The following is a 25,339-nucleotide window of genomic DNA, read 5'->3' as shown; positions in this document are numbered from 1 at the left end:
AAGTAGGTTGGAAAGTGCTTGGGACAGGGGCCTGGTTGCTATTTGTCATGTATATATAGCACTGTTTGTTTAAATTAAAAACCGTAAACAAAGGTCATAGATGAGTTAGCTTAAGATCCGAACACTAATCTGATTTTTTTCACTTCTGCTGTAAGTCACAAATTTTTTTTTTATAAATTCATTTTTGTTCATACACTTTATCTTTAACTATTGTACTGTAGGGTTCATTATGCTGGATACAATGTAACAAGACCAGAGGGAGACCTAGGGAAGTACAAGTCCATTCCTCATCATCACAGAGGTGAAGTCCAATTTTTAGGACGGTAAGAAAAAGGGCGGTGTGTTCAAACATTAAAACCTAAGGAATACCAAAGATTTTATCTGGAGCATATTCTCACACAAACACACACACAATGATGTAGAACTATTAATAAACTTCTGAGCCTTTTGTAAGGTGCTATACTGGCTTTTATTTTGATACATTCCATTTTTCAAGGGACATATAAACTTCAAATCTAGTTTATTTAAAATTGCTAAACTCAGGTGAGAGATCTACTGTGGGAGGTCCTGCTGATTTCTGTGGTTTTACAACAACATTTTCCTGTTTGGTTTTGTTTTTAGTTTTTCTCTCTCTCTTCTTCTCACCCCACCCCCACCAGCCCACTGTTAATGTGTGAGTACCACACAACAGGGGATACTGACTACATAAGGGAAACAACAAAGCTGACTTCACAAAGTACAGTGAACAAAGAAAGTAAACTGAAAAGAAAATACTCTCCTCTAACCTGTTTGTTATAGCAGTCTGATATCTTTTTTAAAATAGCTTAAAAAATTGCTGGCAAAGGCCTGATTAAATTGACAATGTGTCTCAGTGATCAGTAACATGAACTTATTTGTATAGGTGGAAGTACAAGAGATGTGGTTTTTGAGCTTCTGGAGAGTATATACATAAAGAGCTTTCCATGGTTTATTATGGAAACGCTAATTATGGCTCCATAGTTAAGGTTGAGTTGAGTTTTTTGCACATAAAACAGTGATTTTTTTCCACCCTCTTGTATATGAAAAATACTGTGTATCCTTACCAACATTTCTGTACTTTCTCTGAGTACTGAATTATTTTTTAGGAGAATGTACAAATATATCTGTTGAATAGTGAGTTAAAATTAATTTAAAATGGGTTCTTTAAGAAATTTAGCGCAGTGTGTCAACTTTTATTATCCCTAATAATCTGAACAATGAAATAACACTCTATTCAAATATTCCATATTATTAAAAATCATTGACATTTTGTGCATAAGGAACACTTCAAGATACTAGGTTGTAATTAAACTAGGCTAATGATTAATATATATGATTATAGACCATAGATAAATCTAAGTAAACAGCCCATGTCACTATTAGTTGGGGCTCTTGTGGCATTAAAAAATCCAAGCAATCACTCTCTCTCTGACTCAGTAAAATGAACCGAATCATAACATGAAAATTAGTTTTAGTGTCATGAGAGAAACTGAACCCATGTATCAGGAGTTGTCTTTGGTCAGTTAGTTGGCACTTGCTGTCACTGCTCCTTTGAAGTTATGTGGTGGCTGTATGCTAGTTAGAGCATCAGTGTTTAAAAGGCTCCTCGTGGCACTACTGGCTTGGCCATGCTTCATAGTGAGGCAGCACTGCCTTGGGAGCTGAGGCAGGAATACAGAGGGGTCACTAAGGGTATGTCTACACTGCAATTAAAAACCTGCGACTGAGTCAAGCCAGCTGATACAGGCTGTAGGGCTGTTGAATTGCAGTTTAAACACCTACGATTGGGCTCTAGGACTCCACAAGATGGGAGGGTCCCAGAGCTCGGGCTGCAGCCTAAGCCTGAAAGTCTACATCCCTATTTAACAGCCCCACAGCCTGAGCCCCGCAAGCCCAACTCGGCTGGCATGGGCCAGCTCCAGGTGTCTAGTTGCAATATAGACATTCCTAATTTGGGACCACAAACACTAATATGCATTAATCATTTGTTGGCTGTGTAGTTAATCTCAGTGTAGTTTGTCTAGGAATATGAACAGTACTTGAATGTCCATCTAATTTATAAAACTGCAAAAATTCATGCATTTAAAGCTGATGATTGTAATTAGTATAAACAAAGTGCTCCCAGAGTGAGTTTTTGTAAAATAGGGGTTTCAAAATAAATGATGACCCGTCTTTAATTACAATAACACAGTTGATACCAATTTAACATGTTTCTTTACAAACCTTTTTCCTTCTTCCTTCTCCCCTTACCCTACAGGTATAAACTCCTGAGGTATTCCAGAGAGCGTCAGTACATTGATGGGTTGAACAATTTAATATATACTCCTAAAATACTCATCAGTAGATTTTATAAAAATATAACTGTAAACCTCATACCAGAGCTAGCTCCTGTTAAAGACTATTGATGGAAGTGGAGTGGCAAGCTACACTCCTGGAGTTCAAACTTGTAACACTGGAAAATACAAATTAAAGACATATGAAAAGACCTTAAATTAGGTCTTTTTGACTATTTGATGAAAGATGTTTGGGAAGAGAAGAAAAATGACTGCATGTGTTACCATGCATTCTATTATGAAAAGAAATGCCAGCAGCTACTACTCAATGTTTACAGCATGGACTACTATATTCAAGCCTTGTTTCACCATATTCTCTATCTTAAGCCACTCAACTATATATACTGCAGAAAACAGATCTGTAGCTTGTTTGGAAGCCAAGAGAGAGGCCTTTTCTCCCAGGAAATTTTTATAGTTAAAAACCGTAACTTAAATGAATGCTTTTTGTTTCCTTTTTAAAATGTGTTTTGTAAATATGTGATGTAAATTAATGTGCTCAAATAGCTTTTTAAATATGGTAAATTATGCTTCAGTATGTATTTAGGTATATTACTGTTTTCATTCTGTGTTCAGTAGCATGAAAGAACAAATGTAAATATTTGTGTTTAAACAAAGTTTATACCTTATATGAAATGATGGAACTATCAATAATTGATGGCCAGCTATGACTGTAAACTGTTATACAAGTTTTGAGCTTTAGGCCTGCTGCATATCTGTATAGAAGAATTAATTTAACATGTAAGCTTGCTAGGAAGAAAGCTTTTAATTTTACTTATTACTAGTAAAATCCTATGATTCCCTGCTTGCCATCTAAATCATAGTTTATGCATATTGCATGTGCATTTTAGAAAAATCTTAAGGTTGTTGCATATCATGATATACAGGAACTCTTACTTTAATTGTCTGCACATGTGCCACAAGTGTCAATGTCAGGGATTTTATGCCTAAAACAGTGTGTTCAAGTCCGTGTATTGTAGTTTGGTAGTATCTTCTTTTTTATTCCTAGTAAACAGCACTTTTATTCCTCAAGAATCAGAAGAGCCAAAAATGTATCTTCATTGGAAGACAAATGTTAAAGTTAATTTTTTAAAGAATTGATAGTAAAATATATTCCTAACCTTTTGTAGGGTGGGATTTTTAAAAGCACACTGTTGGCCTAACTGCTCCATTGATTATGATAGGATCAATGGAACCAGAATTAAGCCAGTGCTGAGTGCTTTTGAAAATCTCCCCCATAATATATTAATCAGCATAGATATTAAGGGCCTAATCCTTTGAAGTGCTGAGCACTTCCTGTAAAGTGCTAAGCACCCTCAACTTCATGACTTGCAGTGAAATTGAGGGTACTCAGGACTGATCAGGATAGATCCCAGATAATTGTCTGTTTTTGTGGAATTAAATGCATGAATATCTAGCCTCTATGTTTTTGTTCATCATAAATCTTAATTTTCCTTTTGCTTTGCCTGTATTGTTATGCTATCTAATAGCATCCCATTCAAAAACACTATCTTTGCCTAATATTTTTATATATCCATAGGTAATATGATGTAAGGAGGTAGTCTGAAACACTTATTTTCTCTGTTAATGCAACACAAATCAGTTAAATGTTGACCAAGATGATCTATGAGATTATTTTGTGACTGTCACAATCATTCAGTGATTTAGGAACCAAAGACTTTCTTCTGCTCCCCTGAAGAATAAAAAACAGTGTATTGATAAATTATTTATTATATAGTGTTCCTGCAAGAGTGCTGACAAGAAATACCAATCTAATCTCACTGCCCATTTGTGTGCCTCCTGGATTTACCACAGCACATGGTGGGATGCAGGTGTTTGTTTGCTGTTAGCATCTTTTCTTTTACGGCCATCCCAGCAGCAAGTTGTGCCCCTGGCCATTCTTTAATGAAAGTTATGAGTATACTTGTAGACATTCCAATAATTTGCAGAAAGATGGTAATTACTGATTTGATTGACATAGTTGAAAGCAGGCTGTAGGAGATATTTCATATTGTATTGGAATGATCTTTAAATCTAGTCAATATAGTATTCTATAGAAACTATTTAATGTAGAGGAAAAATAACAAAAGATTAGCATAAACTGAACAAACCCTTAAAATAAGCATGCTTGAGTTTTTATATTACTACTTGATATATTTCTGTATTTGAGCATACTGAATATTTTGAGAGGCAGATGAGTAGATGTGAACTCAATAACTAGTATACTAAATAAGCAGCTATATTCTCAAAGTAAATTTGGTCTTATATCCATATGTCACATTAGCTGAACACATTTCCTGCAGGATTGTTAAAAGGAATAGTTTTTAAATGTCTGGCTTTATTTTGAAGTGTTTTCTGGTATTCAGTACCATCAATTTTAGCACCTTTGCTTCTGAGGCATCTTTAGGTAGTTTAGGTTTGTGCCTTGTTTCTCCAGCATGCTTTTATTGACATGTCCATTTCTCAGTTATGCCTGTGGAAGACATCCAGTGAAATTAATGTTTGATTTGGGTTTTTTAATATCTCCTGGTGCATTTTAAAAAAATACACATGAATATGCTTCAGCCAAAGTCCTGGAACTTTGCAAAGTGATTAATTAAGTGTTGATTAATCATGTACTGTCTAAGAGAGAGAAAATGTTGTGATTTAATACATAGTCACAATTATATATAAATGAGTTAACGAGGCATAACTGTAATTTCTTTAATTTAACATGACACAAACTTATGTCCCAATTTGACACAGCTTACATTAAAAAAGATGTTTACCAATCACTTTTGCCAGATACGTACCTTTTAGTATCAGGAAGTTTTAAAGGCTGCCATCTTATTATTGATATTACACCAAAATAATGTGTGTACACTCTGTCTGAACCCAGTACTGTTCTGTAGCAGACTTTAACATAAACAGTGCCTTCAAAGAAAAGAAATGAAGTGCAGAGCTGAGAGCTATGCACATTCCTTTTGATAACATGCTTAATTCTAGTAAAACAGAAAAGAATTCATGCTGGCATTTTGGTTCCGGACAGACAGCAAATTTGACTGTTCCTCAACAGAGGACATGACATATAGAAAAAATATTTTCGAGATTCTGAAAGGGTTTTACAAATTAAGAGGTAGAAATGCTATAAAAACACTAACCGTGTCTCAAGTCCAGTCATCTAAATTTCCTTCCCATCTGCCATATTTTAAATTACAATGAGAAAAATATAAAATATAGTATTCTCCTTGAAACCAAGAATATATTGACAAACAAATGCAAAATGTTTATTCTTAGATCTTTTAGGTCTATTTTTGTACTCTTCTGTTTAAAATAATATATTAGTCTTATAGTGGATTACAAATAAGCCAATTATAAAAATTTAAAAGGACACATTGCATATCAGCAAGAGGAAGTGTACTTAAGATTTTATTTTCAGAGGTAGCTGAGGCAAGCTTATTGAAAACTGCACTGAAACAATTGCTGGCAATTTCCTGTGTACTATCATACTTTTATTTTTGTTTTGTTCATGAAAATGTTTGTACTTTTTTATCATTGTCTTTTTTTAAATATAATGTTCTAAAGACTTGCGTGGTTGTCTAATTTTTTCCCCCTTCTAGGCACTGTATTCTATGGAAGGTGGCTCCTTCAATGAATTCTATTTAGAAAAAAATAAGCATTAGTTGAAGTGTCTGGTACAGTATTACTCCCACGTTGACCTCACAGCTTGACGGGATGGGAAATTTCTTATTTGATAAGGACTCATCCTGTAGAAACCTTTTACAGATAAAATTGAAACATGTTTTCAGAGCATGTTACATTATTTTATAAAAAAATTGTGACAGCATAAGGTGAGAATTATTTGTGGCAGGACCCACTCTTTAAATTTTGCCCAGCATAATGCAGCCTTGAGTCTGACTTCTGGTGTGTCTAGGTGCTATTGCAGATGTGGTCAACCTGAGTCTGAGAAGGAACCAGAATTTACCAATGTACATTGCCAAAGAGCCTCAGTAATATGTCAGCAGCCCCCCATCAACTCTTGCCCCCCGTTCCCAGCGCTTCCCGCTCACCAGCAGCCCCACCGATCAGCACCTTCCCCTCCCTCCCCGCACCTCCCGATCAGCTGTTTCGTGGCATGCAGGAGGCTCTGGTGGGGGAGGAGGAGGAGCGAGGGCATGGCAGGCTCAGGAGAGGGGGTGGGAAGGGGTGGTGTGGGGGCAGGGCCTGTCGCAGAGGGTTGAGCAGGGGTCGAGCAATGAGCCACCCCCTGGCACATTGGAAAGTTGGCGCCTGTAACTCCAGCCCCGGAGTCAGTACCTATACAAGGAGCCGCATATTAACTTCTGAATAGCCACATGTGGCTCCGGAGCCACAGGTTGGCCACCCCTGTGCTATTGTAATACAATACATTGTTAAAACTGTTACAAAATCTAAAAATGTACCTCAGCTAATTAACAGATTTGATCTCCTGCTGAAATGTTTGGAGTGAAATACAACAGTTTAGTAATACTTAGCTCTTATAACACTTTTCATCTATTTAGATCTGAAAGTACTTGAAAAAAATAAAGTATGGTGGTCCAAAGATACTATATTGATTGGAGTCTAACTAACAAGTTTCTTCTTCTTAGCATAAAACAGCACAGCTGTCCTAGAAATATTCTGAACAGCTACAAGTAGCAGGAAAATACCCCAGTATCAAGAGAGTTCAACCAAGCTTCTTGGAATTATTAAACCTGGGAGCAGACAGAGCTCCTCATTTGTCAGTGGTTCCCCCTTCTCATCTGTCATTCATTTCTTTTAATTATTATTACAGTAGTAGTTAGAGCCCCCATCACAACTGTGGCCAAGTTTATATGTACTGTACAAACATAGGTAATGATCTTTGCGTTAGCACTTGGGTTCTAAATGACAAGTGACATGCAAAAGGAGAAGGACGATATTTTAAAATACACACCTGTATACTGTTTTTCTTATTTACAATATGCATTTGCTGTTTAATTATATAAATATTAGCTATTCCTGAATGCCATACAACCTTGTCATCATTTGTAGGCTGATTTTCTCTTTTGTAGGCATAGCTGCAGAACTGCGACATCAGGGAAATCAGTGGGACTCTGTGCAGGGGCTCCATGTTATTGCCTCTTTTGGTAGGGTCTGGGCCCAAGTAAACAATGTACTAATGAAGATAATTCAGTAAATATGTCTTGTTCCATAATTTTGTGTTTGAGACTTTTTTTGTGTTACAGATCTATTTTTCTCACAGTTCTTTGTGATAAGGACAATGGCTTATCGGCCATATAGAAGATTTCAGTTTACTTTCAGTATATCAGCAGTGGATTTTCAGTGTAGTTTTTTACAACCCTCAGAAAGTGTTTCTTCTGAACCAAAAAAAAAAAAAAACCATTTGAAAGAGTAACTGAAAACATTTTTAAGAAGAAACGTTTATTGACTTACCAGAGTTAACACATTCATTAAATAAAAATCCATTGCGTAGCAGTTTGCTTCTGAGTTAGTGTTTGAAGATGAAAAATGTTATGTGAGTAATAAGACTGATTATTGCAGAATCATTCATTATAGGAAATCAATCTACAAATCTTAAATTGACCAATGTAGGAGAATTTGCATGGTTAATGTGTAGTTCCAATGTAGGAGAATTTGCATGGTTAATGTGTAGTTCCTAATTCCTTTGGTTCACTAACTATAGCTGTAGTTGAGTAGGAAAAGGGACTGATGAGAACAGCAATAGTATAATGACGATGACCAGAATCATTAGCAGTGAATACCACCTGGAGAAGAGAGAGAAAAAAACACTTGAGAGCTTGAAACATAGTTGTACATTTTTAAAGCCAGAAGAACCATTGTGATCATCTTATCTGGCCACTTGCATATCACAAGCCATAGAATTTACCCACATTAATTCCTGCTTGAACCAGAGCAAATTTGTTAGAAAAAAGTCCAATCTTAATTTAAATCTTTCCAGTGATGGAGAATCCACCACAACCCTTCGTAACTAACCATTGGAAAAACTTACCCTCACTGTTTAAAAACTTGCTCCTTATTTCTTGTCTAAATTTGTGTAGCTTCAACTTCCAGTCACTGGATCTTGTTATAACTTTATCTGCTGAATTTGAAGAGCCCTCTATTATTTCCCCCCCCCCCCATGTAGGTATTTGTGGGCTGTGATCAAGTCACCCCTTAATCTTCTCTTTGATAGGCTAAATAGATTGAGATCCATATGTTTATCACTATAAGACACGTTTTACAATCCTTTAATCACGGCTCTTCTCTGAACCCTTTCTAACTTATCAATATCCTTCTTGAAGTGTGGCACAGTATTTCAGTAGCATTGCACCAGTGCCAAATATATAGGTAATATACCCTCTCTGCTCCTCAAGATTCCCTTGCTTATACATCTACGGCTCTCATTAGCCCTTTTGGCCTCAGTGTTGCATTGGGAGCTTATGTTCAGCTAATTCTCCACCATGACCCTCCAGCCCTTTTTAGAATCACCGTTTCCCAAGGTAGAGTGCCCATCCTGTAATTATGGCCTGTATTCTTTGTTTATTAAATTTGGCTGTACTGAAACATAGTGTGTTTGCATCCAACTTATCAAGTGATCCAGATGGCTCTGTATCTGTGACCTGTCCTCTTCATTACTTGCCAGTCCCCAAATAACAAGCTGTGCCTCAAAACTATTGTATACATTTAACCTCAAGTTTTAATTTTGGAAGCATGCATATTCTTGTCTAATGTTTTGATGAAAATTTGCTGTCACTGTTTTTACATTTTGTTAATTATATAAAGCTAGTAAAATATGTGCATGACCTTATAAATCAGTGTTGTTACAGTACAGACAGCATTTGATTGATGTGCTTTTTGACCGTGAGGTATTGTTAACCATTTGTGAACCCTACTAAGGATAGATGTTTGTTCTCTCTTTGCTCTCAGCAGACTCTAAGGTTATGTAACACAGCATGCTGGCCCTTCTATTATTGGGACTAACCTTGTAACTGAAAAATGGTGATTATGGAACTATATCATATGAAATCTGGGCTCAGTGAGAGACGGAGGGGAAGGATGTCTTTAGATAGGAGGGAGAGGAAACATGGAGAAGGATTAGTCAGAGAAACTAAGCTAGTGAGTAAAGCTTTGTGGAAAGACAGAAACCCTGGAGAGGGGTAAACTGGCAAAAGAGGAGACCTGGAGCAACGCAGTGGAGGTGTGGGAGTGTGGCCGGAGTTGACACTTGTACTTATTTAGGGCCGCCTCAGAAGGAGGTTCAACAGAAAGTGGAAGCAACCTCTTTCCCTTCACACAGCCTCATGTCATTGGTAAGGAGCTGCTTAGCCGTGGGTATGGGCAAAGGAATTGTCAACACCACCACTGTAAGTGTGTATCCTTGTGTCAACAAGGGAAAAGGGCTACTGAGTCCATGGAGGGCAGTTGAAGATTACCAAGCCTGGAGAGAGCTGGAAGACTGCTTTGTTACTTGAAAATGAGAGAATTTTTACTAAGATCGCAGGCCCTGGTTCTCATGGGAGACTTTAATCACCCTGATATCTGCTGGGAGAGCAATACAGCGGTGCACAGGCAATCCAGGAAATTTTTGGATAGTGTAGGGAACAATTTCCTGGTGCAAGTGCTGGAGGAACCAACTAGGGGCAAAGCTTTTCTTGACCTGCTACTCACAAACAGAGAAGAACTAGTAGGGGAAGCAAAAGTGGATGGGAACCTGGGAGGCAGTGACCATGAGATGGTCGAGTTCAGGATCCTGACACAAGGAAGAAAGGAGAGCAGCAGAATACGGACCCTGGACTTCAGAAAAGCAGACTTTGACTCCCTCAGGGAACAGATGGGCAGGATCCCCTGGGAGAATAACATGAAGGGCAAAGGGGTCCAGGAGAGCTGGCTGTATTTTAAAGAATCCTTATTGAGGTTGCAGGAACAAACCATCCCGATGTGTAGAAAGAATAGTAAATATGGCAGGCGACCAGCTTGGCTAAACAGTGAAATCCTTGCTGATCTTAAACGCAAAAAAGAAGCTTACAAGAAGTGGAAGATTGGACAAATGACCAGGGAGGAGTATAAAAATATTGCTCAGGCGTGCAGGAGTGAAATCAGGAAGGCCAAATCACACTTGGAGTTGCAGTTAGCAAGAGATGTTAAGAGTAACAAGAAGGGTTTCTTCAGGTATGTTAGCAACAAGAAGAAAATCAAGGAAAGTGTGGGCCCCTTACTGAATGAGGGAGGCAACCTAGTGACCGAGGATGTGGAAAAAGCTAATGTACTCAATGATTTTTTTGCCTCTGTCTTCACGAACAAGGTCAGCTCCCAGACTGCTGCACTGGGCAGTACAGCATGGGGAGAAGGTGACCAACCCTCTGTGGAGAAAGAAGTGGTTCGGGACTATTTAGAAAAACTGGACGTGCACAAGTCCATGGGGCCGGATGCGCTGCATCCGAGGGTGCTAAAGGAGTTGGCGGGTGAGATTGCAGATCCATTAGCCATTATTTTTGAAAACTCATGGCGATCGGGGGAGGTCCCAGATGACTGGAAAAAGGCTAATGTAGTGCCCATCTTTAAAAAAGGGAAGAAGGAGGATCCGAGGAACTACAGGCCAGTCAGCCTCACCTCAGTCCCTGGAAAAATCATGGAGCAGGTCCTCAAGGAATCAATTATGAAACATTTAGAGGAGAGGAAAGTGATCAGGAACAGTCAGCATGGATTCACGAAGGGGAAGTCGTGCCTGACTAACCTAATTGCCTTCTATGATGAGATAACTGGCTCTGTGGATGAGGGGAAAGCAGTGGATGTGTTATTCCTTGACTTTAGCAAAGCTTTTGATACGGTCTCCCACAGTATTCTTGCCGCCAAGTTAAAGAAGTATGGGCTGGATGAATGGACTGTAAGGTGGTTAGAAAGCTGGCTAGATCGTCGGGCTCAACGGGTAGTGATCAATGGCTCCATGTCTAGTTGGCAGCCGGTTTCAAGCGGAGTGCCCCAAGGGTCGGTCCTGGGGCCGGTTTTGTTTAATATCTTTATTAATGATCTGGAGGATGGTGTGGACTGCACTCTCTGCAAGTTTGCAGATGACACTAAACTAGGAGGCATGGTAGATACACTAGAGGGTAGGGATCGGATACAGAGGGACCTAGACAAATTAGAAGATTGGGCCGAAAAAAACCTGATGAGGTTCAACAAGGACAAGTGCAGAGTCCTGCACTTAGGACGGAAGAATCCCATGCACTGCTACAGACTAGGGACCGAATGGCTAGGTAGCAGTTCTGCAGAAAAGGACCTAGGGGTCACAGTGGACGAGAAGCTGGATATGAGTCAACAGTGTGCTCTTGTTGCCAAGAAGGCTAACGGCATTTTGGGCTGTATAAGTAGGGGCATTGCCAGCAGATCGAGGGACGTGATCGTTCCCCTTTATTCGACATTGGTGAGGCCTCATCTGGAATACTGTGTCCAGTTTTGGGCCCCACACTACAAGAAGGATGTGGAAAAATTGGAAAGAGTCCAGCGGAGGGCAACAAAAATGATTAGGGGTCTGGAGCACATGACTTATGAGGAGAGGCTGAGGGAACTGGGATTGTTTAGTCTCCAGAAGAGAAGAATGAGGGGGGATTTGATAGCAGCCTTCAACTACCTGAAGGGGGGTTCCAAAGAGGATGGAGCTCGGCTGTTCTCAGTGGTGGCAGACGACAGAACAAGGAGCAATGGTCTCAAGTTGCAGTGGGGGAGGTCCAGGTTGGATATCAGGAAAAACTATTTCACTAGGAGGGTGGTGAAACACTGGAATGCGTTACCTAGGGAGGTGGTGGAGTCTCCTTCCTTGGAGGTTTTTAAGGCCCGGCTTGACAAAGCCCTGGCTGGGATGATTTAGCTGGGAATTGGTCCTGCTTTGAGCAGGGGGTTGGACTAGATGACCTCTTGAGGTCCCTTCCAACTCTGATATTCTATGATTCTATGATTCTAAGATTTGGCAGGATGGTTAAACCTCAGATTACCCCTTCTACCATGGAGACTGCAGACCACTAGCTGAAGAGGGGAAACTGAGGCACCAACACCGAAAAGGTAAGCTAATTACAGGGTAATAGATGACAATTACTTGTCTGTATTGATGCTTCCTTTGTCTTGTGTTCCATTCAATGTATAACACAGGGGAGATATTTAGTCATAACTGCTGTGCCATCAGGATGCAGATGATCAGCTTTTTATGAGGTACTTCAGGCTTGGACCAGGTTAATTTGGCTTTTCTAGCATCTATCCAAGATACAGGTTGAATGATAGTAAGTTGGTCAACTCAGATAAAACAGAGATAATATTGGTACATTGGGGAAAACCACCAAGGAAATGGCAGAGGTTAGTATCAGTTCTTTTTGAGCAAGTTGTTTTTTCCTGTCTTTTGTCCTTGAAGTCTGAAACTTAAGGTATTACTAGATCATTCGTTATCCAGAAGCAGCCAAAGAGCAGCAGAAGTTAAGAGTGCATTTACATGGGGTGAGAGGGTGAAGATTTTCATTTAAAACAGTTTCTTTCTGTTGTGTGCAGTATGTAAACCTTCTAAGCATTTAGGAGTGGAAAAATGAACAATTAAGGGATGGAAGGTAAGCATTCAAATCTGTTGACAGTTCACACAAGCTCTTAAGTGTATGTACACATGAAAGCAAATTTAGCTCTATTCCCTGAATTCCTTTCCAGACTCTGCTTATAGGCCAGAAACCCTCTTAAACCCAACTGCCCTAGATTGTATTCATTTCTAGTACAGACTAGTTTTACATATCACCATCTACTCACTATGTATAACCAGTTCATCTCCCCATTTTAAACCAAACACCCAAAATCTTGCTATCTCCTCTCCACATGTGGACCAAAGACTCAATGCTCCCTTATTTCAGATAACCATGATCATTGAGAGTCCAGCATGGCGTTCATTCTGTATGTGCAGTTCCAAAAGAACAATGTTCTCTCAGTTATTCCACAGTGAACCAGAAAATACAAACTAACCCAACCATCCTCCCTATGCAGATTTAAAACTTCATACTTTTCCTGCTAATATTCACCCTCTTGTGAGTCAGACACAGCTTCCAACTTCATCCAATCCATTCTGTATATTTAAGCTGCATACCTCAAAATATTCAGTTAATCACACCAGGCTAATATCTTATTTATCTGGCACATGTACATTAAGAGATTGTATGAACTGCAGATGGGATTTTCAACAGGCCCTAAGTGACTTGGCATAAGTCCTATTGACTTTTAATGTCCCAACCTCTGAATGTAGTTAAGTATTTATCTATTTTCCCTTAATTGATTATTTTTATTCTATACTTTAAATATTTAGCTATATTGGACATAGTCATAGTCTTATCTTAAAGTTTTAATTGTGTATATCTTTAAGAAGTGACCAATGAAGACTCAAGGTCCTCTGTACAGTCCCCAGCACTAACATCTCTCTTGAAAAACTCCTAAGCTTCACGTGACAGGGTTGCTGGCACCGGAAACTCATATTGCCTTACATAAATCATGATTCCTGCAAAGTTCCCAGCTCCTGACAGGTTTCATTCTGCAAGGTCTCTAGCTACCCTGCTTTCCTTGCCCTCTATAGTACTGTATGTTCTGTGGATTCCTAATTTACTGGTGTCTTGCACTGCCCTGTCAAGCTTAGGAATTATCTACAAGTTCCTATTTCTCATCTATTCTCCTTGCCATACATAGACTTTATGATATATGCACCTCTATTCCAAACAGTCAGGTTTTGGAAATAATATTTTAATTAGCCCATTCTGTTGATTTCAATTATATTTAACTGTAAAGTTAAATTTTAGAGTCAAGTTTTTTTACAATTAAGGGGACGCCAAAAAGTTTAACACTTGTGAAAATGTTGAAATTGTCACTTTTTAAACATTTCCAGGTTTGGTTTCAACCAAATACCACAACTGTCTTATACTGTGGGCCTTAAGTAGCTAAGGGATTGTTTCTCTCTTCATATTGTACCCAGCTGTAGAAATAATTTGGGATGGTCAAACTGATAGCTGCAAGATGTTTGTTTGTTGGCTGCTGGTAAAGTGTTTTCAGTGGAGGATCCTCCACTCTGGAACTTAACATCCTCTCCTCCCCAAACCTTGATGCAACAGAGAAGGCTGAAGATTTTCAGAACAGTTTTCAAAACTGATGTATTCAGGATTTCTTGGGGAGGGGAATGAACTGAAAAAGAACTTAGCTTGAAATATTGTTAATATTAAACCATCTTATTTATCTAGACTTTAAAGAACTGTGTTGCATGCAAGCAGAGCATTGGATCAACTTTTCTTTAAAAATCTAAATAAAATCAATTGCATATGAAGCTGCTGTACTGCTACCACTGTGTGGCAAACATCATTAACAAAAGCAGTGGTGATGGGCCAAGGAAAATATGGAACCCTCCTTTCCCACTAGACTGAGGGAGAAATAGCCCTGCTATTCTTCCACAGGTACCCCCAAAAACCTAGGAAGGACCACTGGGTGGCTGCAAAAGTCGGGGGAGGGGGGAGGGGTAAGTCCCTAGATGAGAAACAAGTCTGGGAGCCTGCTGAGAGAAAATGGGAGGCTAGTTCTGGGGTATTTGGTGTGTGGAAATTCCTGTGGAGCTTTGAGTTTGCAAATTTGAACTGCTCAGTGAACCTGAAGGTGTTAGTTCATGGCAAAGCCTTTGAAACTGGAGAGCAATAAATGGACGCAGTTATTAATTAAACCCTATACAGTTAACACAGCCTTGTTCTGTGCAATTATAGGTCCTTTTTAAAATGTGAAATAGAAATATAATGAATACTCACATCAGCATGTTCATGGAATGGGTTAAGGCCAAGTCCCTTCCAGTAAGTGACTGTGTCAAACTCGATCTTGTATAACCCTGTTACAAATTGTTTCTCGGTTGTAAGCTCATGGATCTCACCATATTCATTGGTTTTTCTGTATGAGAGCAAGATAATATACATTTATTTGTGTTCAGATGTCTGAAAGAAAGAGGCAATGTATAGCATTGAACTACAATGACGTTCTGTAGCCAGACATCTGGGAAAATGCTGACTGGTCATCTGAAATAACTTGTTCCTTTCTGTACTGTGGCGACCTCACAAAGTCTGTCCTTGCATCTAGATTTTCCATGCATACCACAAAGTATGTCTGGGCTGTAGAAACTTCTTTATTGTTACTGCTGCAAAGATTGGAGGTGAGTCAAAAGAAACCTGGCATGGGTGTTCACTGTCTCCTGATAAGGCTGTTGGGCCGAGCCCAGAGTTGTTTAAATGTTACTTCAGAGCCAACAGGGGGCACACAAGAAAAACTCACCGCTGGCCTAAGAGTGCATAACTCTCATGATGTTTTAATAAACACATTTAAACTAGTGGTTATTTACTCTATTATTTATTAATACTTCACATAAGGTTGTTCCTAATTCTTTTTCTTTTTAGGAGAGTATTTTGTTCTGGTTTATTTACAAGAACACTCTTTGTTTATAATTTATTTGAATTACACTGAGGTTGCCATAAGTTTGACCAAGAGTATAGTCTTATGAAATCTTATTAGTCCATTGCGTTGTTTGACCTTCACAAGCAGATAGGTTTGTTTAAATTAGTCTATCAGGACATTAGTATTGTCTCGAAACTGCAGAGCTTTAATTGCTAGCCAATGTGGGGATGTGGAGCCTGTATTGAATTTTGTCTCCTGGCTTAATGTAGCTCCTCTAGAAATACTCTATTTCCACTTAATCAGTCCTATAGTGTAGGAACTAGTGATTGGATATCAGTGGATAGTATAACGCTTGTATTTTATGTTAGTGTTTCAATAATCTCCATCATTGTTTAAAGTTCTGAATGCTGAGACTCAGTCTCTAAATGTCTGTTGTATTTTTTCATTACAATAAAAGGCAAACACTAATCAGTACATCAACTGACACATTCGAGTCCCTCATTTGTTTTAGTATAAGACAAGGAAATTCAGCACTTAATGATAAACCATCTAGGATGCCATTTTCATATTTTACTAGAATGCTTTCAAGCCTGTTCTTAGAATTTTTCCTGATTGATTAAAATGTTTGTCTACTTTTTCTTTATCCTACATTGATCACTGTTAAGCAACTCTCCATTTACTCAACAAACTTTCTCAACTAAACCCTGATAACTCTTTTAGCTAAAAGTACAGTGATGGGCTAGAGTGAGCTTATGAGACTCCTTTTGTTAAAACTCCACTACCACACTGAAGTGAGTGTGGAGGTAATTTCTCTGTCTCTAATGAAGTTCAAGTACTCTGCCAAATAGAACTAATAAAATTACCACTGCATGTTCTTTGCATCAGATCTCAGGTTTTTTTTTAAATACCCTCAGAAACTGACCTTAGAGCATCCAACTCTCCCACCCACCTACACCCACACAATGTTTTCACACACACCTGCCCACACATTCCACCTCCCAATTGCACTGTATTGTGTATATTACCAGTATAGTCAATATGTTTTTTAGCAATAAGTATACATATCTCAAGCAGCAGTATATGCTTTAAGCTGTTTACCACGTGTTCTTGCTTCCTTCTCTGGGTACGAGGGCACATTTTGGTTTAAATGGGAAAACATATGGCTAGATTTTCCATTCCTTCACCCCTACTCAGTGTGATCATATGCAGCCCTGGGCCATTAGGTTTGTCAGAGGCTAACTCTTTAAACAATGTATTGACACCTTCTAATAATTGGAGCACCACCACTATAAGCATTCCTTTGTATAATAATATTGGAGAACTTGCATACAGTTTTGATGTAGGCTCATTATTGATCTGAGGCTGTGATCCCATTAGTGGTGGATTCCTGCAGTGTGACGACTTTAACTATCCACTTTCTGAAATGATCCAGGCTATTGTAGGCTACTTGACAGAGGATAATGGTTTCCCTAGACTTTCTCCTGGAAGTTGCTATCCTATCTTGAAACAATATTTTTATGCTCCAGTGCAGCCAGAATTCTTAACTAGAGTTTTAAACTTCAAACAGATTAGAAGTCTTCTGACTAGGCCATATTATATTATGTAGAAATTGGTGGGCATTCATTCTCTGACAACATGCTAGAGCAGAGGTGAACTTCATACTAAGAACTGATGTGTTGCTTGTAGCCATAAAGTGAAGTGTCATGAAGAGGGAAGAGTCAAAGAGCAATTGAAGGAAGAAAAGTTTTCTATACCACCTTTCATGCTGCCTGTGAGTTACCTCCCTTGTGTTTACAATTTTTTCAAACCATCCAGGAGTCAGTCTGCTAGCTTTGCAGCTATAATTATTTAGAAGAGACCCACACACACAGTAAATATTTGGTGTAGGCATAAATTACCTTATTACTTCTCAGATTGTAACTAATGACATTATACATATGTTTTTAAGATGAATGCATGTAAAAGGTGAGTTTTCTAATCTTTGGCCTCTTTCAATGCCTCCCTCGCCCCCCTTCTCATTGTATTATATGACTTACCCTGAACTTAAGAGCTGCCAGGTCCCATCATCAGCCTTTTTATATAATTTAACTGGTACACTGGAAGCTGCACTTCCTCTGACTGCATCTAGAATTTTCACAACAAGAGGGTGCTTGGAATCATGAGAGTCCTGCATGTAGGGAAAAGAGAGATGTAATTCTTGTATAGCAAATTATATAGGAGTGATGGGCCATGATAAAGCATGTCCTTCAGAAATTGCATGTTTTAGAATTAGAGGGTATCACATTTTCATATACCAACTACACAAGTTTACTGTATAATACAAAAATTTAGCCTGCAGGATCAGAGGGAGCGAGCATATACTGCACCCTACAAAGGGGTGCACTCGTGTGCACTGAGAACCTGTCCTCAGAGACAGAATGCCTCTCCGCCCTTGGTTCCGGGGTGATGCAGTTCTGACTAGCATCCAGTGCAGAGTTGTTGCTAACTGGCACAACCAAGCCCACAGATGACAGAATAAAAATTTAATCCTGGAAGCGGGGAGTGGATGGTTTGGAATCCAACAGCCTGATCTCCTTGTTTTAGTGTGGGGGCTAGAGGAGTCAGGAGAGGCTTCACGGTGGTCACATTATCCCATTCCTCCCTTTGTTCAACTGTGGCAAGACGTGCACATGTCCTCTCTCTCGCTATCATAACCCCATTATGGGCCAGACTGTGGTCAGCCCTTGGGCAAGTGTGCATGGGTGAGAAAGGTATAAGAAGCTTCCCCTGCACAAAGCCTGCAACAGTTATATTCCATGTGCTCATTAGATCAGTGACTGCTTCCTCCCTGAGAAGCCAGCAACCCCAGAGGGAATGAGGATAAAACAGGGCCATGCCCCTCCCATAACCCCTTACGTAAAAAAGAAACTAGAACTCTATGGTAGCTGCTGGTTAGTGATAATTACCAAGTGTTTAACCATCAGTGGTTTCAAAAATCAGGTTTCAGTTTCTGAATTTTTTAAAAAAGAAAGGTTCTTACTTAAAAATTGTAATAACTTAAACTGTATGACCCCTTCCCTCACCTGAAATCCCTTCTGGGGACCCATGACAATCTACCTCACCTCTGGGGATTCTGCCACATAGCCTGAGAAAAGCTCATCTATTAAACTAACAAACTGAAATAAACTCTGTGCCCTTGCTTGACTTTCTCACTCCCCCCTCCCATTCACCCCAATTTCTAGGATGAAGAGCCTCCTGCCTGCTGAGGTTTCTGATGTAATCAGTGGGGCAGATTGTAGCAGGAGTGGTCAACTTCTATGGATAAAGGAGTTTTTGAGCCATCATCTCAGAAGCTTTGTCAGGGTGTGGAGGGCAGGATAAGCAAAACTTGTTTTTCTCCACACCAAAATCATATGGACTAGCTTCTCCAAACATCAGAAGTGGCCCTGTGGAGCAGAGCGGGAGTACAAGGGCAATGCTGCTGGGGGAGATCAACAGGCTACACAGTGTGTGGATCTCCCACATTTTTCAGAGCCACATGAGTGCAACCAGAAGTGAGAGGAGGGGAAAGGGGGCTTTAGACTTGGTCCCAGGCCTTTTTCAGAGCAGTGGATGTGGCAATCCATTCCAACTACAGAATGGTGATGGGGAGACCTAGAGCAATAAAGGAAGAGTGAGTAGAGAAGAGACCAGGCACCACTTCATTTCCCTTCTCTGCAGAAGGAATTAGCAGGTGAGTCAGTAGGCAGCAGTTGGCAGGCCTGCTGGGAGATGAATTCTCATGTCATATATCCACCCAGCCAGTACTGCCCATTGAGATGTTGTTCAGCTGATGATGGCTTTGATGTCTTGAGGGAAGGAATTGCTTCTCCACAGTCTCCCAAAGCTGAAACATATTTGGGAGGGAAGGTCCTTTTTAATGGCTGTTGAAATTGTCCTGATAGCAGGTGCTACCTCCTATTACAGCTTATCTACTGCTTTCATCAACATAAATAACTACAGCAAATGGGGAAAGCACTTTTTTGTAGAAATAAGAAAGGAGGTAGGAGAGTGCAGGGCCAACACACAATATACAATTAAAATAAATGTAATAAAATAGACTGATTTGTCTTTCACTTATTCCAATTCTCATCATTTTAAAAAAGAAAGATGAGGTAGGTTACGTCGATCACATGTGAAAGGCCACCTCAATACCGAAACACTTACCAATGGCGCAGCTTCAGAGAAAAACACCAGTCCAGCTAAGAAAACAAGGAGCAAAGAACGAAAGGCCATTCTGCTTGCAGTTTGAGGCTCACAGTGTCAGCAACTAGAAACTGAGGGGATTTGGGATTTTATATCCAATCCCTTCAAATTAGGCTGCTTATCAAATGCTGTATGACTTCAAAGCTGCTGATTCTGATTGTTTACTTAGTAATAGTAATAGTAAATAGTAAGAGAATAAGTAACCCACACAAACATGAACCTTGCCTGTGGAGATTAGTCTGCTGCATTATCTTCTGTAAAATAACTTGGATCACTTTTTTGTGTCGCTGATCCGCTGATTACAATTACTTTATTGTAAATGGCCTATTCCCTCCATGTTTCCTGTTCTGTTTTACATTGCTGTACTGTATGTGGTCTTGACAATGTGTGGGAAAGTAGATTTTCCTTCTCTCTTGCACGATGATATACTTTTAATTTTTAGTCTGGATTTCATTCTTGTCATAGCATGGAAAATATTCTCATCCATAGAATCAGCAACCTCTCAGTTTATCTGATGAAAACTGGTTTCAGAGTAGCAGCCGTGTTAGTCTGTATCAGCAAAAAGAACAGGAGTACTTGTGGCACCTTAGAGACTAACAGATTTATTAGAGCATAAGCTTTCGTGGACTACAGCCCAATCCGAAGAAGTGGGCTGTAGTCCACGAAAGCTTATGCTCTAATAAATCTGTTAGTCTCTAAGGTGCCACAAGTACTCCTGTTCTTTTTGCTGATGAAAACTGTCACCCTTCTCGTTCTTTCTTGAAAGCAGTACTGAAATCAGTGTGGACCACTCCATCCTCTTAGACTGTCTCTGCAGACTTCTGCAGCTGTGTCTGACTACCTTCTGTGATGCTTCCACTTGCCTATCACCCATCCGTGCCCCATGGGTGCAAATGGCTTTTGGACATCTAACTGCCTGTTTTCAGGGTACAGTCAAATTCTGATCTAAATGCTGTCATTTATTCCTGCAGTAAATTTATGGCCAAAATTAATTGCCCATGGAAAGCTGCCCCATAAAATTGGAAGTTATTTCTTCTAATTTGGTGCTTTATCTTGTAACCTTAATTGTCACTCTACGCTTGTGATCAGCTGGATTATTTTTTTAATACAATCATTGACATCTCTTCATAGGAGTCTTTATGTAAGCTCTACCTACTCCCCCAGCACCACCTAACCTCCCAGCCATGCCATCAGTAAACATCAACCACCCAGGCCATCTAGCACCCACACTGGGTGGGAAAATAGCCAACAGCTCCCCCTGAGGAGAATCTAACCCCTCCAGGAGTCTCTTAAACACTCTCCCCCCGGCATCATCCTACACCTTATCAGTTCCCACCATCACAACAGCCGTGGTTTCTTGCTTTAACCTCAACAGATTGTGGGATGTGGCCACAAAAGATTGTGGGATTGGGGTCAGGACAAGAACATGTGATGAGTTTGAGAGTCCTGGATGGAGAATTTTTTTTTTTTTTAAATCTTTGCTTCATACAGTGCCCTGAAATAAGGACTTGGTTTTTGTGGTCTTTGTTTTTAACACATGTATTCAGTCGTCATTTGTTAAACCTAGAGTTGGGTGGATAACTGAATGTGATTAGGTAAGCACATTTTGTTGTTTGTATGCAGTTATTATTGTCAAATAAATATGTAGTTATTGTGTGTAGCTAGAGCAAGTGCAAACATACTGTTTTTCAAGCTTCAGTGCGAATAAGATTTACAAAAACTGGATACCTTTGAAACATATTCCATTGAAACAGTGCCAAATGAAAATATTTGACTTATGTTTATAAGAGTTGTGTAACAAGGCCAGAGTCCAGAAATCAGGGAAATCCAAACAGTTAATTGTTGCTGCAGTACTTATGTAATTTATTAATTCACTTGGTATTCATTCTTCTGAACAAGCTCTTGATTTAAAGAATTTGAACTATAAGGTCACTAACAAATGAGCACTGATTTATTTTTGAGGTACTATTTCATTAGCTGCCTGTAGAGTCACTGCAATCCCACTAGAACAAAACATATTCAGTCCAACAGACTAATCCACCAGTGTAGACAAATGATTGCCCTCCCTTCCCCTCCAAAAAATCAATTTCTCCATTACTTCAACTGAATCACACACAATCAGTCTGCATTTTAACCCATGCTGACTTTAGAAGATTTCTTATGAGTTGTTATGCAGATAACTTTGTTAAAAAGTCATGCCTCTGTCTTAGCACTTCCCCTTTAAGCTCAGGTGAACAGATAGTACTTGATCTATAGAGTGATTTTGTGTCCATTTGATGTTGTGACTGATGTTGAAAACCTGCAGAGTTTTTTTCCATATGAGGTCTGGATTGAACTAACAAAGTTCCATAGAACTCTAGCTAGAAATCTTCAAATGATCAAGTTTGGGTATAAGTTCACAGTGCCATCAAAGGGGGCCACCTGGCGTACTTTCTTGTTTCAAATAGGGACAACCCTTCTTTCATTATATCTACTTCCAGCTGAACTTGGCAAGTGCAGAGATGTTTGAGAAGATTTACAAACGGCATATGTTAACTGAATTCTGTCAAATGTTTGTATGCATTTAGCATTTTGAACAAAAGTTCATGATAATGAACGTTATAACAAAGTAAAAGAAGCAGCGAGAAACGAAAAGACATCCTTTAAAAAGTGGAAGTTAAATCCTAATGAGGAAAATAGAAAGGAGCATAAACTCTGGCAAATGAAGTGTAAAGATATAAAATATAATAAGGCCCAAAAAGAATTTGCAGAACAGCTAGCCAAAGACTCAAAACATAATAACAAATATTTTTTAAGTACATCAGAAGCAGGAAGCCTGCTAAACAACCAGTGGGGCCACTGAACAATCGAGATGCTAAAGGAGCACTCAAGGTCGATAAGGCCATTGCATAGAAACTAAATGAATTCTTTGCATTGGTCTTCATAGCTGAGAGGGAGATTCCCAAAGCTGAGCCATTCTTTTTAGGTGACAAATCTAAGGAACTGTCCCAAATTGAGGTGTCATTAGAGGAGGTTTTGGAACAAATTGATAAACTAAACAGTAATAAGTTACCAGGACCAGATGCTTATTCACCCGAGTGTTCTGAAGGAACTCAAATGTGAAATTGCAGATCTACTAACTGTAGTTTGTAACTTATAATTTAAATGACTGGAGGATAGCTAATGTGATGCCAATTTTTTAAAAGGGCTCCAGAGGTGATCCCGGCAATTACAGGCCAGTAAGCCTGAACTCAGTACCGGGCAAACTGGTTGAAACTGTAGTACAAAATTGTCAGACACGTAGATGAACATAATTTGTTGGGGTAGAGTCAACATGGTTTTTGTAAAGGGAAATCATATCTCACCAATCTACGAGAATTCTTTGAGAGGGTCAACAAGCATGTGGACCAGGGGGATCCAGTGGATATAGTGTACTTAGCTTTTCAGAAAGCCTTAACAATGTCCCTCATCAAAGGTTCTTAAGCAAAGTAAGCTGTCATGGGATAAGAGGGAAGGTCCTTTCATGGATTGGTAACTGGTTAAAAGATAGGAAACAAAGGGTAGGAATAAATGGTCAGTTTTCAGAATGGAGAGAAGTAAATAGTGGTGTCCCCCAGGGGTCGGTACTGGGACGAGTCCTATTCAATATATTCATAAATGATCTGGAAAAAGGGGTAAAAAGTGGGGTGGCAAAATTTGCAGCTGATACAAAACTACTCAAGATTGTGCATTCTGCTTGGGATTTTACTGAGCTACAAAGGGATCTCACGAAAGTGAGTGACTGGGCAACAAAATGGCAGATGCAATACAATGTTGATAAATGCAAAGTAATGCACATTGGAAAACATAATCCCAACTATACATATAAAATGATGGGGTCTAAATTAGCCTTTACCACCCAAGAAAGAGATCTTGGAGTCATTGTGCATAGTTCTCTGAAAACATCCACTCAATGTGCAGCGGGGCAGTGAAAAAAGTGAACAGAATCATTAAGGAAGGGAAAGATAATAAGACAGAAAATATCATATTGCCTCTATATAAATCCATGGTATGTCCACATCCTGAACACTGCATGCAGATGTGGTTGCTCCATCTCAAAAAAGATACATTGGAATTAGAAAAGGTTCAGAAAAGTGCAATAAAAATGATTAGGGGTATGGAACAGCTTCCATAGGAGGAGAGATTAATAAGACTGAGACTTTTCAGCTTGGAAAAGAGATGACTAAGGTGGGATATGATAGAGGTCTATAAAATCATGACTGGTGTGGAGAAAGTAAATAAGGAAGTGTTATTTACTCTTCATAACACAAGAACTAGGGGTCACCAAATGAAATTAATAGGCAGCAGGTTTAAAACAAACAAAAGGAAGTGTTTTTTCACACAACGCACAACCAATCTGTGGAACTCCTTGCCGGAGGATGTTGTGAAGGCCAAGACTATAACAGAGTTCAAAAAAGAACTAGATGAATTCATGGAGGATAGGTCCATCAATGGCTAATAACCAAAATGGGAAGGGATGGTGTCCCTAGGCTCTGTTTACCAGAAGCTGGGAATGGGCAGCAGAGGAATGGATCACTTCCATTGCCTTATGTTGCATAAAATATATCATATGAAGAGTATGGGGTGCAGTGTCACAAGGTCCATCAATGGCTCTTAGCCAGGATGGGCAGGGATGATGTCCCTATCCTCTGTTTGCCAGAAGCTGGGAGTGGGCGACAGGGAATGGATCACTTGATGATTACCTGTTCTGTTCATTCCCTCTGGAGCATCTGGCATTGGCCACTGCCAGAAACCAGGATACTCAGCTAGATGGACCTTTGATCTGGCCCACTATGACCATTCTTATGTTCTTATAAAAAAAAATCTTTCTGTTCAATTTGCTTGAATGCTATATCCCCTTTCCCTTACCTGTCATCTGTCTTTTCTGTTGAGATTATAAACTCTTTAGTTCTGTGTTTGTATAACACCTAGCACAATGGAGCCCTATTGTCAGTTGGTCCTGTGTCATTGCCATGATACAAATAATAAATAAATATGACTGTTATTTCATTAGAATTAGTTCAGCTATCTCTGGGATTTAAGCATGTATGCTGACAGGCAAATATAGCTCTTGATGTTCACTGCATACCATGCAAAAGTCACCTTCTTTCAAACACAAGATACCCTGGAATAAGACGATGAATTGATCTGTTTTCTAACAGTGTAGGGAGGGGCCCAGTTATAGATTACTGTACCAAGTCAAGGGTGATGTGTTCTGAGTGGCCAGTCAGTGTTGTTGTTTTTTTACACAACGTTTCTTTTGCGTTAAATGTGTCCCTTCTGAACAAAGTAAAACATCACTGAGAAAATCACAACTG

At 39.4% G+C, this 25,339-nt stretch overlaps 2 protein-coding genes across 7 annotated transcripts in view; one reads left to right on the top strand and one right to left on the bottom strand.

Moving 5' to 3' along the window:
• B4GALT6 (beta-1,4-galactosyltransferase 6) overlaps positions 1–5,911 on the top strand; it is a 50,392-nt gene extending 44,481 nt beyond the window's left edge. For 4 of the 5 annotated variants that reach the window (XM_065585428.1, XM_005279988.5, XM_024105465.3 and 1 more), the window contains 2 exons: positions 222–323; positions 2,276–5,911. In XM_065585428.1, coding sequence (XP_065441500.1) covers positions 222–323; positions 2,276–2,423 — 250 coding nt within the window. In that variant the 3' untranslated portion in view covers positions 2,424–5,911. The remainder of the gene's footprint in view (positions 1–221; positions 324–2,275) is intronic. The other variant, XM_042854862.2, reaches the window with a different exon arrangement.
• A 1,841-nt stretch (positions 5,912–7,752) lies between these two features.
• On the bottom strand, positions 7,753–20,141 carry LOC101947881 (transthyretin-like). Of its 2 annotated transcripts, XM_065585429.1 has the most exons (5): positions 19,965–20,141; positions 17,816–17,946; positions 15,146–15,281; positions 8,006–8,113; positions 7,753–7,969 (listed from the first exon to the last, which is right to left on the bottom strand). In XM_065585429.1, exons 1-5 carry the CDS (start codon positions 20,031–20,033, stop codon positions 7,955–7,957), a joined length of 459 nt encoding a protein of 152 aa, XP_065441501.1. In that variant the 5' UTR covers positions 20,034–20,141; the 3' UTR covers positions 7,753–7,954. The 2 variants fall into 2 exon arrangements, with proteins under 2 accessions (XP_065441501.1, XP_042710793.1); XM_042854859.2 differs by having other exon boundaries at positions 7,753–8,113; positions 19,965–20,139.
• Positions 20,142–25,339: the final 5,198 nt, after the last annotated feature.

The sequence above is a fragment of the Chrysemys picta genome, chromosome 2 (assembly GCF_011386835.1).
Source record: "Chrysemys picta bellii isolate R12L10 chromosome 2, ASM1138683v2, whole genome shotgun sequence".
Taxonomy (NCBI): Eukaryota; Metazoa; Chordata; order Testudines; family Emydidae; genus Chrysemys; species Chrysemys picta.
Note: the sequence above shows the minus strand (reverse complement) of the source record. Positions and strands in the feature narration are given on the sequence as shown.